General features: G+C 41.5%; 1 protein-coding gene across 1 annotated transcript in view; it reads left to right on the forward strand.

Moving 5' to 3' along the window:
* Positions 1-135: 135 nt before the first annotated feature.
* LOC104131210 (pantetheinase) overlaps positions 136-21,223 on the forward strand; it is a 24,547-nt gene continuing 3,459 nt past the window's right edge. Inside the window, exons 1-11 of the mRNA XM_035899814.1 lie at positions 136-271; positions 1,372-1,467; positions 3,126-3,199; positions 3,865-4,012; positions 6,224-6,380; positions 7,897-8,033; positions 9,763-9,864; positions 10,666-10,750; positions 19,574-19,758; positions 19,854-19,984; positions 20,874-21,066. Coding sequence (XP_035755707.1) covers positions 140-271; positions 1,372-1,467; positions 3,126-3,199; positions 3,865-4,012; positions 6,224-6,380; positions 7,897-8,033; positions 9,763-9,864; positions 10,666-10,750; positions 19,574-19,758; positions 19,854-19,984; positions 20,874-21,066 — 1,440 coding nt within the window. The 5' untranslated portion in view covers positions 136-139. The remainder of the gene's footprint in view (positions 272-1,371; positions 1,468-3,125; positions 3,200-3,864; positions 4,013-6,223; positions 6,381-7,896; positions 8,034-9,762; positions 9,865-10,665; positions 10,751-19,573; positions 19,759-19,853; positions 19,985-20,873; positions 21,067-21,223) is intronic.

Genomic DNA, 21,223 nt, shown 5'->3' on the forward strand with positions numbered 1-21,223 from the left:
ATTTAATTCGCCAGAGACGGGAGGGCGGCAGCCTTGTGCGGAATTTCGTTTTCAGACCTGATTTGCACCTTGTGTTTCCCTCTTACCAGTTTATAATACTTTTTTTGGGTTTTTTTCTTCGGGATTTTAAGAAGATGGCATGCCAGAAGCACCGGGTGAGGACTCGAGGAGGTTTACCAGAGAACAGCTATTTACAATGGCCGCAACAGCTTCTATAAACTTCAGTTCCATGATATGCTATTCAATCCTGGGACCCTTTTTCCCTTCAGAGGTAAACAATTTAGCCAGCTACTCTTCAGATAATTTTTTTGCGTGTTGAAGCTTTTAAAAGGATCTTGAACACTGTGGCACCTTCATGGCCATCTGTAAGCTCTGAGTTGGACTTTTCAGCTGCGGGAATTCATAGTGATAGCCTGATGCTGGCTAAAATAGATTAGAGTGTATATAACGGTGACCTGGATCCTGTCCATGGACTGATTTGCTTTTCCCTGTGGCTGCAGAGAAGACAGCAAACTAATGATATGAGATAGACGTTGAAATGGATGCTTGGAGAAGTTAAATGGGTTTTTGCCCAGTGTTGCATAGCGGTTTGGTAGTAGAGCCGAGATTAAAACTCTGCCCGTGTCCTGACTTGCATTTCAGTGCCTTAGCCATTCAATGACTTTTTATTTATAGCTGCCTCTCTGTTAACTCATGCTGGGCCATCATTCACTGTGTTAAACTTCCTGACCTAGCAACTGGAAGGGAAAAAGATCATGTCTGCTTATGTTGAGTGAATGCGGTGCTTAAATGCAAGATGAAAAAAAAGTCATGGTGCCTTTGCAGCAGAATTTAATTTCTTTCATGACCAAGTTGTTCCCAAGTATTAACAAAGAAGTGTTAAAATTATTTTTGCTCTAAATACTCCTACGTAACTGCTTGTACCCAAAGACATGTATTTTTCCAGTTGGATAAGTCAAAAATGTGCCTGGTGCTTGTTACGTGGAGGCATGGTACAGTGAAGATAACATATCTCTGCTGCCCTCTCACCATGTGAGGGATCAAAGCTTTGTAGCTGGCTCTGTTGCACACCAGCTGAAGCTACCTGTATAAAGGCTGGTCACCCGTTCAGTTCAGCAGACAGCACAGTGTTTCTGTTCATTGAGGAATGGCTGTTGCTTTTCCCTTGATTACATACAATGTAAGTAGAAGTGCAACATGTCTCTAAATTGCTGTCTTGTTACCTTATGGGCTTCTACTGCCTTTGAGAAAGGAAATCGCTTTGTAACTGCACTAATAGAGAATTAAAAAAAAATTAAATGTGCAAGGCATGCATGTTATTCGCCTCAAGAATTTGCCTCAATCTTTACACAGTTGTGATCTTTTTTGCAGGCAGAAAAAAAAGGTGCCAGTAACACCGTTGTTGGCCTGATTTTTGGCTGTTTTGCTTTGGTCAATTTCTTGACTTCTTTAATCTTGGGAAATTATGTAAGTATAATTGAAGCTGTAACTTATTTCTGTGATGACACAGGTTGGTACATGAAGACGGTTCTCTAAGGCTGAGAAAAGCGATGTCTCTTCAGTAGCGTTCCTGCAGGCTGTGTCTGCAGTAACTGGCGCCTGGCCAGTCAGTCTGAATCTGATCTTAAGTCTTGTCAGTACAATTTCAAAATTACTCTTCTGCAGTTATTGGGGGTAGCAGAGGGTGGTGGGCATGCGGCTGGTTTGTTTCTCTGGTTAACCATTCTGTTCGCTTCAGAGTAATCTGCTGAGCGATTCTACTACCTCCTTTCCCCCTACCCCCATTTTATTTATTGCACTTACTTATGTATCTATTTGCCTTTGGCAATGTTCTTAGGGTGGTGTGAGATTTTGGGGTTTGGTTTTTTTTTTCTTTAGTTAGCTGCACCCCTTCTTCTTGCCTGGTATGTTGTCTTTTTCTTAACATTTCCTCCTGTTATGGCTCTCTGCTGCTTGTTTCCCCTTCTGCAGTATGAGATAAATGTCCCTAGTTCTTGCAGCCTCAGTTTTCCCACAGATTCAGGATTTGTCTCATGCTGGAGAAATTGCAACTAATTTAGATAACTGTTTGCTTGTTTATATGCTGGAGCGCCGCTGTCTATGCGTTTTTTGGCTAGAGCTGCTTGGGATCATACACTAAAGTTGGGGTTGCTGCAGTTTCACGGCCTTCTCTTTCTTTGGCTGGGCAGTCTCTTTGCTGACCCCGTGGTGAATGATTTTCTCTGGCGGTGAAGTGGCTTCATCATGGTGTCACGCAAGTGCCATTGGTAAGTCGGTGCCTGTGGTGGCATTCGACTACGGCCCAACCCTCACCAAGTTCTTTGCAGGGTAGAGAGAGGATGAGCATGCAGTGAGCACCAGCAGAGGTGGGCAGTCCAGCAATCAGAAATCCTGAGGGTTTCAGCGAAACTCGGCAAAATGCAGGCTTTAGTAATAATGGCTGAAACACAGGGATTTTGTCCAGGCCCGAACAAGAAAAGAGTCTGAAATACCTGCTGTCCTTAGGGGAAGTTACAGCATGGAATTAGAAGCTCAGATGCACTTTGTTACGGGATTGAGTTAGCTTTACGGCATGCCTCTTGCCATCCTTCACCCTGGTGATGGAGTCTGAAACAAAGTAAGGTGGGGTCCTTTCCCTGGTAATGAATGGGGAAGCCTGAAGGTACCGTGCTTCCTATGCCAAAGCTTTGTGCTATTAAAGTTAGTGATAAATTTGCTTTAAAATCAACTTCCATTGACTCTCCTGAGCCATATACATGACAGGTATTGCTGACTTGGCATCACTGACAGTGCTGGAGGGGGAATGTATTACTTTCTGCTTGTTTATAATGAGGAATGCTGCTGTAAACTGCTGCTCTGCAGAAGCTTCAGGATGGTGCTGTGAAATAGTTAACTACGCCATTGTCTTACCATTCTGAAAACTGGGTTAAGTCACTTAACCATTTAGAATATTTTTAGGTTCAGTATTGTGCATGAAGGCACGCCGGCAGGAGCAGTGTCTCCAGATCTTTTACTTACATAAGCTATGAAGTGCCCATAATGTTTTGATTTCTTAACAGTAACTTTGAAAGATTTTTGACCTAGGCTTGAAATAATAACGTGTAAAACTGGTATTTAATTTACAGCTTACACATATTGGAGCAAAATTCATGTTTGTGGCAGGGATGTTTGTTTCAGGATGTGTGACCATTCTGTTTGGGTGAGTAATTTTTGTTGGTTGGGTTTGTTGCATTTGTCTTCTAATCGTTTTCATCTGTATGAAAAGATGGACACAGAACTGGAAACTCTTGGGCATCTTTCAGGTGTTGGTTAGGTCATCTAACTTTTTAAAGCATCTTTACTTTTTGTCTGTCCTTTGTAAAGCAGAACGAACACTTCTCCCTTTCAGTAGGTTTCAAAGCCTGTTTAGTACTTTGAAAGCAAAGGAGGAAGGTTCTACATGTTTAAACTACCATAGTCGATGAGTAGCAAGCAGTCTGTCTAAGTGCAGCAATAAGGAAACTATTTATGCATAATGTTTTAATTATTCTTTTCTTAAAAATATAGAGTGCAAATGAGAAGCTTTGCCTGGCAGGCAGAGAGGCTAAGCCACTCATTTTAGCAAAATAAAAATTTTATTAACAATGAAGGTAGCTGTAATTCATTGCATCAGAATCCTTGCACAGCTACTTGGAAAAGCTATGAAATACAACAGAAGGGAGCGTTGGAGACTTTCACAGGTTAGGTTTTTCCTGCTCTTTTCACCACCAAAGAAAGGGGAAAAGGAGAAAGCTGCCAGAAATAGTTTGGTGGAGTTTGAATGACTTCACTGATGTGCAACTTTGTTGTTTTGGTTTGTTTGGGTTTGTTTTTTTTCTTTTCCAGAATGCTGGACAAGGTTCCAAGTGGACCAGTGTTCATCGGTTTGTGCTTTTTAGTAAGAGCAATGGATGCAGTAGGTTTTGCAGCAGCAATGACAGCATCGTTTTCAATCCTTGCAAAGGCATTTCCCAATAATATAGCTACTGTCCTGGTAAGTGCCAAAACCAGTATTACAGCTGAGTACCTGCAGTATGATAATTTGCCAGTAAGCAGCTTAAAACCAGGAAGGAAAAAAAAATCTGCTGTCTCATATGCCGGCATATTTGAAATCATCACGTAATGTTTGTTTGTAACCTAGAATCACAATCCTACAACAAGTTTAGACCTTAGCATAACTCCAATTAGATATAAATTAAGCAGTATGTATTAGTTGCTTATGTTTTGAAGCCAGCTGAGCATTGATGGCAGTAGTTATCTCTTCAGTTGAAATCAGACTATTAAAATACTGATACAGCTTTTAGTGACTACTTCTACGTGGATAGTAAGAATCCATGTGGACTGATTCATGAAATTAGATTAATTCATTCAAGTAGTGTTGATTTAAATAACTGAAAGATGCAAAACTGGAAACAACTTTGATTTTGGTTTTCTATTCTACTGATAAAAGTGATGTTAGAGAAGAGGAGAGCTAGAACTTCTTGAAATCTGGAGGGCACTATTTCTGGTCATCGGTGATTCATTTCAACTAGAGACGTTGCCCTTATTTAGTCAGTTTTTATCGTGTTAGGAAAAAAAAAAGTTTTTTATTTGATAAAATACTGCTCTTCCTTTCTCCTTTTTCAATAAATTCTGGTTTCAGTTCAAATATAGACTGACAGAAATAACTGGGTTAAATTTTAACAAGTGAAAAATTAAGAACATCCTTCAGAACATTTAATAAAAAATCAGTGAGGAGCTGGCAATTTCTTTGGAAAGCAGGTTATATATTGTAATCACATTTTGGATTCAGTCAATAAGGTTAAGGTTTCCTGATAGCAAATTTTAAAATGTAATTTAAACAGGTAAGTAAAGTAACCTTGACTTAAAGGGACTTGGTTATCTATCTTACATTAAGACTTAAAAATAAATTAAATTCTCTGAGCGGCACAATAAGCATGATGCATAGCTGAAAATGGTACGTGGTGATGAAGGTCACCTCAAGACCACAGTCAGAAACACTACACAGCTGTGGCTTGGTGGCTACCTTTGCTTAAAAGCTAGAAAGCGTGCTGTCAGAAGACACATCGCTTTTAAATACTGGTCTGTTTGCCATATATAAGTTGAAGCAAGGTGCATCCTATGGTAAAATCATAAAGCCTGAAGGAACAGATGTGGGATTTTTAGCCTTGCTTTCCATTGCCCTTTGTGATGGTGCTGGATTCTGAAAAGCACTTTTCCTCTCCTTACCCTTTTGGTATCAGTTTTCAGCCCACCTTTTACCCATCGGGTACCCTAGAGAATGTATGGGGAAGTTATTAAATGAAGGCATGTCAGCCTTGTTGAAGTGGGAAGTTCAGCATCTGTCAACATGATCCCTCTGTTGGGGGAGGTAGAAACTTCAGAACATAAGCAATATCACTTTCCTTGCAAGACCAGGTCTACCTTATCCTCCCCTGATCTGTAATAATCCAAAGCCTCAGCTCCCCCCCCAGCCAATAATTCATTAACTTAGTGGGGCTAAATGATGTACAGCCTGATTTGAACTGAAGTCTCACTAATCATAAATATTTTTTATGGTTGGTGAGCAACACAAGTAAAAGCATTATTTGGATGCAGTTATGTTAGCTCGTGGGCATTCCATGTGTTGAAGTTTACCAAAATGTCTCAAATCTGTCTAGAACTAATTTTGAGGACTTGCCACTCATATGCTGTTCTTAGTTATTTCCTGTCCTAGGAAAGGAGAAGGCTGGGACCCTAGGCTGACCTAGGATAAATGACTATTGCTGACTGTACCCGCTATCAGGCCATTTGACCACTCTGACTTGTATCAGTAAAATCTGTACTATGTTTCTGGGTCCCAGAAGTTAGCAAAACTTTAACTGTAAGCAGTTATTACCACCAGCTGTTACTTGTTAAAAGGGGTTGGTTTAAGCACTGATTAGTCAAGGATTGAGTCAGGTGTTGACAGCGGTGACGATGGTGTTGTAACACAAGATTTAAGTGTAACTGTATTGTCCTTTTGAAAATTAGTATCTTATAAAAGATGCCAGATTGTAAAATTATAGCCAAAATAATCTGAGTTATCCCCATTGCAATTTCACTGTTATTACCTACCCTGCCTACGTTGTGATGCTCCTCAGAAAAATGATTTGCTTTTATTCTTACACTACAGTTTCTCAGCATTCTGACAGTTTTTTTCCTTGCTTTCTTTTTCATCCTTTAGGGAAGCCTTGAAATTTTTACAGGACTGGGACTGGTGCTGGGCCCGCCTTTAGGTGGCTTTCTGTATCAGTCGTTTGGTTACGAGGTCCCTTTCATTACACTGGGATGCGTGGTGTTGGTCTTGGTGCCTGTGAATATGTGCATATTACCAAAATATGGTGAGCACCCTTCTTCCTGTCTCCTTCACTCACCTTAATTTCTCATGTATATCACTGTCTTTTAGAAAAACATCAGTTTCTGGAGTCCAACACAACTCGGAGGGCAAAGCTCCAGATGAATTAACTTGTGATCTTGATCAGGCCCATGTTTTAATGTGAACTAAAATTAATGCGTGCAGATGGCCTGGAATGAATCCAACACCTCATGCCCATCTCTGCAAACACTAAGAACTCTGTGTGGAAGTGAACTGAGATAAATCTTTGTTTTCTTTTGTCTCTTTAGCTTCAGGGCTTGTAGAGGATCAGTTGTGTCTTCTTTGTATCAGCTTGTCATCGAAGCTAGTTGAAGAAAAGCTGGAGGCCAATTTTCCCTAAAACAAAAGAACTTGACATGTTTTAGGGGTTAACAGAGGGGGGGTGAAAAACAGAATTACAGGGAGAACAAAAAGGGTTTATTTATGCTGAATGATGCAGGATCTGGTTGACATGAAAGAATGTTGAAGTTAATAAAGGAGGTGTTTAACTGAAGTGTTGATTTAAATTTGATCAAATTTTAGATGGTCCTGCTTGGCCAGAAAGTTAACTTAAAGATAAGTCTTCGCACAAGATCATAACTTCAAGGTTACAGTTCTGTTAGTCTTTTCTAGAATAAAAACTAATAACTTTAAAATACAGTTTAAAAATGTTATCCTCTTGAATATGAAAACCTTGGAGAATAACTTCATATTGGCTTTTAGAAGAAACTTACAGTTGTTAACTATGTGCTGCTACTGCTGGCTTCCCTCCCACCTCCCTGAGCTCTGAGGTGGTGTGGAGTCACGATATTACTAGCCAATTTGGAACTACATTAAATAAATGTTAGCTCTGATCCAGTGGATGCTAATGAATGAACTTTTAGCTCTATGTATACTTTGAGACCACATTCAACTATTAAAGGACCGACAGCATCAGGAAGGGAGCCTGACTTAGAAATGACATCTAACCATGACATCTAAAAGAAGCTTCCTGTCTGGAGAAACAAACTGAACATGCAGGAGACCCAAATGACTAGTTGCTTAAAAATTCCGGCAGATCTCAACTGATAAATGGCAATCTTTTTATTTTGCTTTCAAAGCACGTTTCTCAGATTGGGTATGAATGGTTCATGCATGTGTGCATGTTGTTTTAAGTTGAGACATACCCATGAGATTTTCATTGTATAAGGGCTAGCGGAGAAGTAACTGTATTTTCACATAATTGGGAATAGTCCATGCTTTTGTGCTTTTCAAGTTGGAATTTGCAATGTTGGGACCTCAGTTGTGTACTTTCCTTCTTTTATTCAGCTATCAAATTTGGGGTTTTAATATAAAAATAGTATAGTATGTGTAATAGTCTACCATTGACTTCCATTTGTTAGATAACAAGAGTAATAGGACTAGAAACAGGGAAATAACTGATTTCTACAGCAAGAAGATCAATCATGAGCTTGTGCTGCTGAAAATAATGCAATTTCCCTCCCCCTTTTGTCTTGAAACAGATTCGATCCCTAGCAAGAACTCCTTCTGGAAGCTCATTCTTCTGCCGAAAGTCTTACTGCTATGTCTTACTATATGCTCTCTAAGTGCATGCTTGGGCTTTTTGGATCCTACAATGTCTCTCTTTATCCTAAAGAAAGTAAGTCCTGTTAATGTGCAGGGAAGAATTGACTTGCTAAATAGTAAATAACTGGTTACAAATGTGGTTTAAATATCCTAAACAAAATTAAGCCTTGTCCAACTACGCTGCTTTAATTAACTGTTAATAACGTGATTTCCAAATAACTTGATTTCCGCAGTACTAACAAATCACAGTTTCCATTGACACCATCTGTTGCTGCTGGGTCTTGGTAACTTTGAGAATGAGGAAATGTAAAGCCTTTAAAAATGTGCTTTTTGCACTTAAATGGCTTTCAGCTGCAGAGTACCTTCTCTGAGCAGGGCATAGCAGCTGGGTTTGTAAATGAGGGGTTTTTTCCCTCCTTTCTGAAAGCAAATTCTGTAAAACAGCAACAGTCACTGACAGTGTTCCATCTCTTGATGTGGACATTTGTTTTCAGGGGCCTGATGTCACAGCCCTACCTTCTCTTACAGCAGTGCCAAAATTAAACAGATTGCAACAATGTAGCCTGACAGCTGACTTCCTCACTCCCTCATTACAAAGGCAAATGCTGTTTTATTTAGTTACCTTTAATTTATTCTAATATTTATTTATTTATTTGTTTCCTACTTAATTTTATTTATTTATTTTCCCCACGGTGTTTAAGGTAATGAATTTGAAGTAAACCATTTAAGATTCTGTTCCTGTTCGAAATTAAGCAATGCTTTTTGAGTGGTTTATTTATTAATTGTTTTTTCCAGGGAATAGCATTTCACAGGTTGTTGTGCTCCTACTTTTTGTCTGTCTCTGCCAGTACTTAGAGCACTCGTCCAGGGTGGCGGAGACTTGGTGCTAACCTCTTCCATCAGTGGAGGTGTGAATGTACGTCTTCCACCACCCAGGAGGGATCTGTAATTATTCCACGGCAGAATATTGCGCACTGGCGTGGCTCTTCGGCTTTCCCTCTGCTCTGTGCTAACAGATACTTGCTGTGAAAGGGCTGTAGCCTTCTTGGCAGGTGTCCTAACCACTAAATTAGAGTTATTATCATGTGCTTGCGTATGGCAAGGAAACAGTGAATATTTATGTAGTCTATGCCACATGAAACATCTTGGAATACTTCCTAAATGATAGTTCAAGAACTCATTTGAGAGACTAGTTTGCTCTTCATTCAAAGCACATTTTGTTTCAATACAGAAATGTGACTCTGCATTAGGAAAATGTAGACCTCGGAGTATTGGCAAAAAACCTTATTCATTCTCATAAAAATCCTCCTTTGATTGAAAACACAGAGTTGTGTTTTATAGCACTGTTTACCTTTAAGATGCACTGATCAGCAGTGGATGACTACAGTATTTAGGCTTTTCAAAGTGGAAATAAAACTGAAGATTGGAGAGGTAATGACTAAATCCATCTAAATTTCAGTGTCTGAAGTGTCTGTTTTAAATGTGCCAGATACTGATCTTGGAATCCAGTGTGCTGGTGTAGGGACATAACCAAGTGTTTCTTCCTGAGATTATTTAGGCTTTATCTGACACAACTGTACTCAGGTGTTTTCACTCCCTGTTTAGAAATGTAAGTGGAAGGAAACTGGAGCTCTGCTGATGACTTCAAATACTTGAAGAAAAACTCTGTATGGTATCAATAAAATACTTAAAATCATGCATTTCAGTATTTTGACCTAAAATATAGTTCTTGAATTGTCCTTTAATGAATTAAGCATATATAGTTTATTGGTTTTCTGTTTTATTTGTCTTCTTTCCCATAGTTCAAACTCCCAGCTGGTTATGTGGGCTTGGTATTCCTCGGTTTGGCGCTCTCGTACTCCCTGTCTTCTCCCCTCCTCGGTCTCCTAAGTGACAAACTGCCAGTGAGTACTACCCTGCTGTTCATGCAGGGTTAGTAAAGCACTCTGTGCATTTACTTAAAACTGGAGGACTTCCCGTATTGAAGCAATGGATGTAGACGTGGTCCTGTAAAGGGATCTGTTTTTTAGGACCTTGCACATGCACTGAATGCTGCCAACTCAAAGGTCTCTTTTGCAAAGTCCAGGTAATACAAAAATGTCCAAAATAGTAAAGGATGTTGGACAAGTATCCTGTAGTTGAAATGTGTTGAGCTTTTCTGGAGGGCTAAGCACAAATCTATTTCTAGCCAATATGGAATGGAGAGTGGGAAAACATGTCCCAGTTATTCATGCTTTTGTCCACATCTAATTTTATCAGCTTTTGAGAAGAGGACTAAAGATGTTCTGGTTAGCTGATTGACTTTATCTCCTAAAAATTGTAATGCTCAAACTAGATCAGCACACTGACTGGCTGTGGTTCTTTAGCTCTTACCTGCACCATAGAAAGAGACACTATGTGCTATTTCTTATACTAAGGAAGAGTAAGACCTAAAATACTTTGCTAACAGAGAAGCACTGTTACTGAGTACCCTGAAGCAATCTCAATTATGATTGCATTGGTGTCGAGGAAACATGAATTCAGTATTTCTTGATGGTGTTCAGAACTGGCAGAGAAATTGTGAATTCCCAGTTTGTGTGTACTGATGGTCTGTACAGGAGCAGTACTTCTCAGGAGATGAAGATTTAGAAGGAGGGGTATTAAGAAAGAGAAAATAGTTACATTACAAATTCACATCTTTAAGTTACATACCTCTTCTTTCACAGTACCTCAGGAAGTGGCTGCTGGTATCTGGAGGATTAATGACAGCACTGTGCTTTTTCATGTTAGGACCTGCTCCTGTACTGCACATTGAAAGGTACAGAACTGCCTCTTCTTGAACCTGTGCCCTTATGTGATGTTTTTGTGGTAGCTATCATGACCATGGTCATGTATGTCCACAAGTCTATAGTTAGCACCTCTGACCATGAAACAGTTGTTTTGTTGGTTTTTTTTTTAACTTGAGACTACAAATATAAAGCAGTAGAAGCATCTGAAAATTGAGATTTTACAGCTTCGTAAAATAGATCCTTTTCCTTTGTTTTTTATTACGGTCTTTGCTCGTGTTAATGTGCATGTGGTGGGAAGAACTCTGCTTTTTATTTTCCTTTCCTTCCAATTCTGTGGTATTTCCAGTGCAGCAAAACAAAGTTCTCTTTCTGTCTTATTTTTCACTTTTCTCTATTTCATCAGTGTTTCCGAATTATGGGATTTATTTGCCATGGCTGTGCAGCAGTGTTGATTTTTTTTCTTCTCTTTCTATATATATATTACTAAGGAAAATGCCAGGTTATAGCTTTGTTTTCAGCCAGCTAAGAAGAGACTATGTCTGTTTCACCTGAACACTGCATTGCCATAGCTCTCAAGTTAATTTGCAGCAAAACACTCTGCTACTTTTACAAAACAACCGTGTAGTCCTTTTGTCCTAGGTTATATCGTAGAATCATATAACAGAATCATAGGATTGTTTAGGTTGGAAAAGACCTTTAAGACCATCAAGTCCAACTGTTAACCTAACACTGCCATCCCACCACTAAACCATGTCCCTAAGCACTCTGCTAAAGCTGATGACAAGCTTGCTATTTTGAGTGGGAAGTGCTGATCTCCTCTCTCTGATGACCAGTGATAGGATGCGAGGCAATGGGAATCAGGGAAATTTGGATTGGACATTAGGAAAAGGTTCTTCACTGAGAGCGTGGTCAGTCAATGGAAGAGGCTCCCCAGTGAAGTGGTCACGGCACCAAGCCTGTCAGAGTTCAAGGAGCATCTGGATGACATTTTAGTCATATGGTTTAGTTTTAGGTAGTCCTGCAAGGAACAGGGAGTTGAACTCTGAGGCAATGGGAATCAGGGAAATTCGGATTGGACGTTAGGAAAAGGTTCTTCACTGAGAGCGTGGTCAGTCAATGGAAGAGGCTCCCCAGTGAAGTGGTCACGGCACCAAGCCTGTCAGAGTTCAGGGAGCATCTGGATGACATTTTAGTCATATGGTTTAGTTTTAGGTAGTCCTGCAAGGAACAGGGAGTTGAACTCGATGATCCTTGTGGCTCCCTTACAACTTGAGATATTCTATAATGCGCAGAATTAGTCAACTCTTTCTTCCCAGACTACTACTTTTTAAAAAAAGATTAAATAGATTTGAAACAGATCTGCTGAGAAAAGGAAATTAGTAAAATCTTCAACATTCTTTTCCTTAGCTAAGTCTATTTGGGTATAATGTATCAGGCTACAGATTGTACCTGCAAAATCATTCACTTGTGCGATAAAGCAAGTCAGGAGCTTGGATATATATATTGCTTGGATATATGTATTGCTAAGTTAAGCTTGTCTGTCCATCTCTTTTCTATGTGCTCCTCTTAAAACTGCATTTCTAAGGAAATATTTAACTTAAGCACAGGATTTTTAAATTCTCTTACAAAGTCTTTTTCTAAGCATAGAGCTGTATTTTGCTGTCTTAGTGCTCATTAAAAGTTGAGTTCTTGGCTTCAAGAAACCTGGTTTTCTGGTCAGTCATGGAGAGCTGATAAAACAGCAAATGGTGTCCTTATTTGAAAAGAGTATTCATCAGCTAACTTCTTTTAAATGCCTCTTTTTCAGTCAGCTGTGGATGTTTGTGTTAGTGCTGGTTTTGATTGGCTTTTCCCTTGGCATGAGTGCTATCCCCGTGTTTCCAGAAATACTGCACTGTGCATAGTAAGTAACTCGGTCCAACACATCTTTCATGTTACTGACAGTAGGAAACTGCAACTCATTTTCAGGGCTGAATATGAAGTGGGGTTTTGATGTGGCTTTTTTCCCCCCTTTTTGAGGCAAAGGTAACAAGTAACATTTAAATGCTTCCACTGGTCTTGTCTTTTTTCTCACTGAGCACCCCAGTCATTATACTCCAAATATAATTTTGTAAATGTATATCTCAGTACTATGGACACACTGAAGTTCATCAAACTTTGGGTCTCATAGTCTGGGGTGACCTGTGTGTGGTTTCGTATCGGTAGGATATATTTCAGCTTCTGAGGACGATTAATAGCAAACAGTTTTCACAGGTTTTTCAGTCTGTACTGGCATTAACAGCTGCATCTACAGGAGTCATTCTTGCTCACAGTACAGGGTCTGTGATGTGGCTTGGCAGTAATAACTAGAAAGGTCTTGTTTTACTCTTATTAGTATGTTCCTCTTGGAACGAGGTCTTTTCTTCTTAAAAACCACCTGTCGCTGTTTTACACTTGGATGTGTGAAACACTGGGAATGAGCGATGGTGTGATGTGAGGAATCTCACTTGGAAGACATCAGAGATGAGACTGCAATCCTCCAGAGAGGCAGTGAAGAAGAAAGTACCGGGTAAACAGACGTGATTCCACCGTACACTTTTGCTTGTTAACTATTTATGTTGCATGTAAATTAAAAGGAGGGTAAAAACTTTATCTGTAGGGCAAGGCTGAGGCACAATAACCTATAGTGCTACACTAACTGGTCTGTCTTTCTGCAGTGAGAATGGATTTGAAGAAGGTCTGAGCCTGCTGGGACTGGTGTCTGGGCTCTTCAGTGCCATGTGGTCCCTTGGGTAGGTATACAGTCACCTTTTTGTAAGCTACGGGCATTCGGTTGTTCTACACTATTGCTACATGAAAGCCTGCTGCATTGCAACCAGAAGTCTTGCATTGCAATCATTGTGCTGACCTTGATTCAAAAGGTTCTTGCTAAACAGGTACCTGGTGGACATGTTAAAACAAAGCTTTTTACCCAACAAAGGGAATGGAGTCTGAACTGGTCTTCCTTGAAATGTATTGCCCTGCATATCAAAAAGCTGCAGTGATTGGATGTTAGTTTGCACTTCTGTGTGGTCATTTTTGTTGTCACTGAAATATTAATGAGAGGTGGACTGTAATTTTTCACAAAGCTATGTCCACTCACATGGAGCAATAGAAGGTGTCTGCTCCTGACTAATTCTGTTCTCCCTTTCTCATTTTCCACCTTTCCTCCTTTCATCTGGGATAGCTTAGGACAGAATCTTCTCTTTCAGACGCAGCCACTACTTAAGGTCGGTGTTTGCGTAGCTTAGCTTGTGGCTATGTTCATTACCCAGCAGTCATCACAGAAATGAGTGGAAGGTGCCACTGGCTGAGTGGCCCTTCAGAGCTGTCGCTCAGTGGGAAGTGAGAGAGTCCCCCTGTTGACAGCCACTTCTAGGATTTTTTTTATCTGTCCCTGTAGCCCTCTATGGCTGCAGGGGAGTTTCAGTGGTACAAATTTTCTAAGCTAACTGAAGTTCTAGCTGTCCTGTTTATTTGGCGTAGGGTTCAGTACAAATACAGGTACTAAAAAGTTACCAAACCCCAGTTTTATGCTGTTATCAAACCTGGTTTTATTATGTGATTTGCTTCCAGGAAGTCTCTCTATTTTTACACAGTTTTGTCCCTTTCTGTAGCGAGAGACCATATCATGTAAGACCTTTCATAAAGTGACAGCAGCTGCATAACCTTTCATGGCGTTCTTAGCGAGACATGAAGGTGCTGGGCAGTTTCATAAAGCTCAGCCTTGCAGTGACTGCATCTGTCTCCATCTGCCTCCCCGCCTGCCTATGTCCATCAGTCTTTTGTCTTGAAATTTGGAAGATTTACATTCTGAGGGATGAGAGTTTAAATTTCTTCTGTGATAGAATTGATCGGTGTAGGTGCTCTGTTAAAACATGGTCCTTTAATGGGGCCTCTAAGCCATTCCAGGTACAGAAAAGAGTGCATTCAGCTTTCTCATGTGGATCCTCTTTCCAGCTGAGGAGGTAACTAGACAGGTTTATTTGGGCCACGGCAAACAAAGAATTAATATTTACTGTGGATTATAGGAAAGTTAGGCCTGTGGAAGAGAATCTCTTTGCTGACAAAGGAGAGAGAATCAATGGAGGGAGGCCACAAAATGCAATAAAAACTTTCTCTGAGAATATGGTACTTTATCTTTCTTGTTTGGGATGCCAATACCTCATTTTGATTTGTTGCAGGGCATTTGCAGGTCCCACTCTGGGAGGATTTCTAAATGAAAAGCTGGGTTTCGAATGGGCCTCAGCCATCCAAGGAGGATGGGCGCTGTTAAGTGTAAGTAATTACACATTTTTAGCTTTTTATATCTATTGCAATTATGAGCTATTGCATAAGGCTATTATTATTATTACAATTGTAACTGTCTGTTTCCTCAAAGGGTCTTGCAACTGGGATATTCTATATCACTGAGGCAACAAGGAGAAGGTATGCAGAGATATTTATTCTTTATTTTACTTGCAGCCATATAAAACAAACCTTGGGAAGTTGTGCTTCCTTTTTTTCCTCACTACCAGCCTGATAATGAATGACAGGATGAACGGCAAAAATATTGCTTAAATACTTTGTATTTATGCTTTCCTAAATTCCTACTGACCTAAACAGAGACCTAAACTAGGTAATGCCTGTTTCATACAAGCAACAAGACTGTGACATTAACGAGCAAACCCTACCTATGGTTCCTCCAGGAGGGTGTCTGTGAGCTGGAATTGTCTGGATGGTCATATCCAGAGAGTAGTGGTCAGAGGCTCAGTGTCCGATTGGAGATCAGCAATGAGTGGTGTCCCTCAGGGGTCCATATTGGGACCAGTACTGCTTAATATGTTCACCAATGACATAAACAGTAGGATTGAGTGCACCCTCAGCAAACTTGCAGACGACACCAAGCTGAGAGATGCAGCTGATAAGCTGGAGGGAAGGAATGCCATCCAGAGGGACCTGAACAAGTTCAAGAAGTGGGCCTGCATGAAGTTGAGGTTCAACAAGGCCAAGTGCAAGGTCCTGCACCTGGGTCAGGGCAACTCCTAGTATCAATACAGGCTGAAGGATGAAGGGATTGAGAGCAGCCCTGCAGAGAAGGATTTGGGGGTACTGGTAGATGAAAAGCTGGACATGAGCCGGAAACATGCGCTCACAGCCCAGAAAGCCAACCGTATCCTGGGCTGCATCAAAAGAAGCATGGCCAGCAGGTCAAGGGAGATGATTTTGCCCCTCTACTCTGCTCTGGTGAGACCTCACCTGTAGTACTGCATCCAGCTCTGGAGCCAACAGCACAGGAAAGACATGGACCTGTTGGAGTGGGTCCAGAGGAGGGCTACAAAGGTAATCACAAGGCTGGAGCACCTCTCCTATGAAGACGGGCTGAGAGAGTTGGGGTTGTTCAGCCTGGAGAAGAGAAGGGTCTGGGAAGACCTTGTTGCAGCCTTTGAGTACTTAAAGGGAGCCTATAGGAAAGACGGGGACAGACTTTTTAGCAGGGCCTGTAACAGCAGGAGAAGGGATAATGGTTTTAAACCAAAAGAGAGTAGATTCCGACTAGATATGAGGAAGAAATTTTTTATGATGTGGGTAGTGAAACACTGGAACAGGTTGCCCAGAGCAATGGTTAGATGCCCCATCCCTGGAAACTTTCAAGGTCAGGTTGGACAGGGCTCTGAGCAACCTGATCTAATCAAAAATGTCCTTGGTCATTGCAGGGGGGTTGGGCTAGATGGCCTTTACAGGTCCCTTCCAACCCGAACCATTCTGTGATTCTGTGAAATGATAGGTGTGAAAGCAGTAGTACATGGTCCTGTGCAGTAGCGCAGAGCCAAATCCAGTGATCCACATAGCACTTTCTGTGTAATTGTGGCTTTTTTTCTGTAATGTTGGTATTGCATAGAAGTATGTAGAGAATATTACATCTGTTTCTTCCCTCCTGTTCTTTTCCTTGTGCAAACAGTTCCAGTTCCAGCCTGCAAAATCCTCCTGGGAATAATGAAGAAAGAACTCATCTGATGGGCAGTGAAACATAGCTAGACATAGCTTTGGTTCTCTGATTACTATTGTGGTTTTGCCTAGTGTTGAGATGAGTGGACTTAAGTGTTTCATTATTCTCGAGCCTGGGATCCATGATCCTTTGGTGAACAACCAGTTGTGGTTTAGTTGTAGCTGCATTGCTGTTTTGAAACACTGACTGCCTTTCTTTTGGAAGTCCTCGTGTGGGTCGGCTGAAGTGATGAGTAACCCTCAGATGTCAGCCTGTTTAATTGTGTTCCATATACAGTGCACCACTGTATGTGAAGAGGTGTGTTTTCAAATGTCTGGTTTCTATACTTGAGCCTGCTGTGCATTATTCTTGGGAAAAGCTACTATTTTGCTACCATGATTTACTGTATTTTTTTAAAGAAAGTTCATTATCTTGTAATACTTTAACTGATAACATAAAATGTTGAAACAGAATTTGAAATGACAAAGCATTAAGCACAATAATGTTTTCAATAAAGCAACTTTTTTTCATAGAATCATAGAATGTTTTGGGTTGGAAGGGACCACTAGAGGTCATCGAGTCCAACCCCCCTGCAGTCAGCAGGGACACCGCCAACTAGATCAGGTTGCTCAGAGCCCCATCCAACCTGGCCTTGAATGTTTCCAGGGATGGGGCCTCCACTACCTCTCTGGGCAACCTGTTCCAGTGGTTTACCACCCTCATTGTAAAGAATTTTTTCCTTATATCTAGCCTAAACCTACCCCGATTTAGTTTAAAACCATTACCCCTTGTCCTAACGCAGCTGGCCCTACTAAAAAGGTTTTCCCCCTCTTTCCTATAGGCCCCCTTTAGCCCTGCTTCCACTGCCTGTGCAGTTCCCTCTTCCTCCTTAGCTTGACCAGCATCTCCTGTCTCAACCACGCTGGTCTCTTCCCTTCTTTGCTTGATTTCTTACACCTAGGGATCGATAGCTCCTGCGCTCTGTGGACCACTTTCCTAAGCTTTGTGAATTTTCTTAGACAACAAGTCTAAAAGACTTTGTGTCTACCAGCACTTGTATGATCTTGAAAGTGCCTGGAAATGGGAGAGAGAGGTAATGAAGAGAAGACTTAGCATCTCTACACCGAATTAACTGATCTTCAGTCCTGGAGGAGGCGTGGCAGTGTGTGTGTATACGTACACGCACAGACATAGGTATGTTTGTGTTACATATGAAGACTCAGCTTGGTGTGTGTGAGATGTATTTTATGAATAAATGTCAGCTGGAATGTTTGCACTAATTGCCTCAGCAATGGTAAATCTATCAAAAAGTCTAGGGCTGCTATTTTCCAACAATAGGAAAAAAACCACCCTCCTCACCTCTTCCAGATGCTCGGCAAAGAAACTCAAGGAGAACTGAGACAAGGGCATGCCTGGCAAACTCGCACTAGACTTCTTGGCCTTGGTTGTGGCAAAAGTCTTTTAATTTGTCCTTGAGCCCAGAACTGGGTCCTAGAAGGGGTTCTCTGTGGTACCCATTTTTCCATAAATTAGAAAAATGGTCTAGTCCTACCAATTTCCAGTCAGTTTCTCATGCTACTGGAACTCACATGAGAAATAGTTCTTTCTCTGCCAGGGCCCTTTTTGGGGCACAAGCAAGAAGAGCTGCCCTGGTAGCCAGCTGAACTGTGAAACATCAGGGGACCAAAGGACAGGCTTCCCCTGGGAACATCCTGGCCATAGCTCTGTATCCTTTTGTATCAGGTGTTAGACTTTACCAAAACCAGGAGTGCACACCTCAACCTATTACCAAGTGCTGACCCCACCAGTGCCGATGGTGAGGCAGGTGAGAAGGAGCTGAGAGGAGTAGAGGTAGACACAGGGTGCAGATCTGTGGACATGAGACTTAATTAGCTCTCTTTGTGGGATGACTTGTTCACTTAGCTGACGTGTGCTGTTAGGACTTGAAGTGGCTGGGATTACTGGAAAGAGCACAAATGTCATTGAAACTAATGAGCTGTCCTGCAATGTATGAACTTCACCAGACCACCAGCAGAAACTAGACAGGCTTAACTAACCCCTCTGGCTTTCTGGCAGCACATCTTCTCCCCTTTCCATTCTTTCATATTTACAATGGAGGCAAAAGAAACCTAAAGGGGAATGCTGGTTTCCAGGTTTGTTGTTAATAAGCATGTTCTCCTGCTGTGATTATCCAGGGGTCCTGGAACCATGGTTAAAGCAGAGCAATGGGATCTCCTACGCTTGGCAAGCCCCTGGCTAGTGCTGCGCTTGCCTCATGCGGTGGCAGGTCTGAGCAGCCACCTGCTGTTACTAACGTAGTTGTACAATCTGTGCAAAGTCAGGACTGTGCCAGATAAGCCAAACTACACTTGGCTGGATCAGAGCAGCCCTCAGCTGCCTCCTGCAGCCCTGCCTGCACCCCGCGCCCTCGAGTTTGGGCAGGAATGTGTCCGTGCTGGTCTTGCCTTAGATTTCCCAAACTTGCTTGCTTTCCTGCCATGACCCAGGCTTGCCTTGAGCGGCATTGCTACAGCAACGCCACACCTGAATCATTCACAGATCTGCCAGGCAATGTGCTATTTTTTTTGGCTGCAGCACAGAGGTTCCTTCTGCATAACTTCTCTGTCAGTGGTATAAGGCAGAATTGCTCAATGCTGGCAGCTATCTTGCCTTTGATGTTGTGAGTCTTTCTGGGCAGGGTGATTGCATCTCCTGGTGTCAGCTTTCTGCCACTCTGGGGAATTCCCAGGTTTTGTGCAAGACTTTCCATTTTAAAACCCACTGGCTTTGCTTGCCCCATCCTTCTCTTGGGCGACTTCCAGGCCCCGGACGTGGGGCTTCCTAAAGCTCGTGCCTCTGCCGTGCTTTTGGTGCTGTCTGCTCTGGAGGCCTGTGCCCTGGACAGCTACGTTGCAGCCATCTACGAGCACAACGTCATCTTGTCAGAGGACACTGAAGTGCCGGTTTCTCCTGAGGAGGCCTTGATGCTGATGGAAAAAAATATGGTAATTTTTGAGGTGGCCATCAAAGAAGCAGCCAGACAGGTATCATGACAGAGTTAGAGATGTTCATTTTGGTAAACACTGACCATTTATTCATTTTCTTAATGGTGTTTTTTGGGGTTGTATGTTGGTACCAGGGTGCCCATATCATTGTGACTCATGATGATGGCATTTACGGCTGGGTCTTCACAAGGGAAACAATATACCCTTATCTTGAGGATATCCCGGACCCACGGGTGGACTGGATTCCGTGTGCTGATCCTAGAAGGTATCATCCCTGCTGTGCACAGGGGAATGGTTCAATGGGAAAGACGGCTACCTTTAGGAGTGTTTTTTCATAGTTTTAAATGTCTTGGAACAACTGCTGAGAAATGAAGGCAGGTTACACATCATGTAGTTGCCATAAATACCTTCAGACAACTTTATCATTTTTCTCTGTCGTTTTTTGTCACTGTAATTCTTTTGATTCTAGTTAGTATACTCATAAAGGCTGAGATAGATACATTTAAAAGAAAACCAAAAACTTGCAGGATCTACATTTCAGTAATGTATTCCATGCATGCTGTAGAAAATGTTTAAGATACAGGAATATTAGGAATATTTGTGAATAAAGTAACAACTACTACTGAAAGGATATACTGCACAATTTCAAATTTCTATTTTTAATCATGACGTGGTAGCCTTTTCATTCTGTTATTTTCCTTAATTAATTGCACCATTTTTTGAGGCTGTGATATTTGCTGAAATACAACAAAGTGCACCATAGAAGAGACAAATCGTAAGCTACCTCAGCACAGCAGCTGACCCAAGAGCTGAAGCAGAAAGCTCAGATTAGCCCATGTGCCAGTGTAACATCAACGCTGTACCACACGCTGGCAGCAGAAGGGAGGCTCGAAGGTGCAAAGATTCACTTTCGCTGCAAGGAAACTCCTTGTGTTCCTCACTTCTCTAACGTGAAGCGAAGCTAGAGTTTCAGCCCACTAAGCTTTGAAGCACAAAACTGCTGCCTTCTGTGGAATAACAGAAAACTACTGTCCTGTATTAGGAATGGCTAACTTAAACCTATCATTCTTGTGATCTGTAGTCATAGCGTTGGCATTTTTATGGATTGACTGGCTTCGATATTTTATTTCCTTTCTTCCTTCCCTGCTGTTTAGGTTTGCTCCCTCACCAGTGCTGGAAAGACTAAGCTGTCTGGCGAGGAATAACTCCATCTATGTGGTTGCAAATATGGGAGACAAGAAGCCCTGTAATGCCAGTGACCCAAGGTGCCCGAGTGATGGTCACTACCAGTACAATACCAACGTTGTCTTTGACTCAGAAGGGAAACTGGTGGCTCGTTATCACAAGGTAAGAGGATTTCACAAAGTTCGGGAAGCGCATGATCTTCAGGTGATTAAAGATGTGAAACAGAAGCTGCTTCCCAGGCTTAAATTTATTCATACACAGAGTCATTATAGAGCAGGTGTCAGAAGGCAGGAGAAAGCAACTGCCTTAAGATATCTTC

Source organism: Egretta garzetta, unplaced genomic scaffold, assembly GCF_000687185.1.
Source record: "Egretta garzetta isolate BGI_Z169 unplaced genomic scaffold, ASM68718v1 scaffold397, whole genome shotgun sequence".
NCBI lineage: Eukaryota > Metazoa > Chordata > Aves > Pelecaniformes > Ardeidae > Egretta > Egretta garzetta.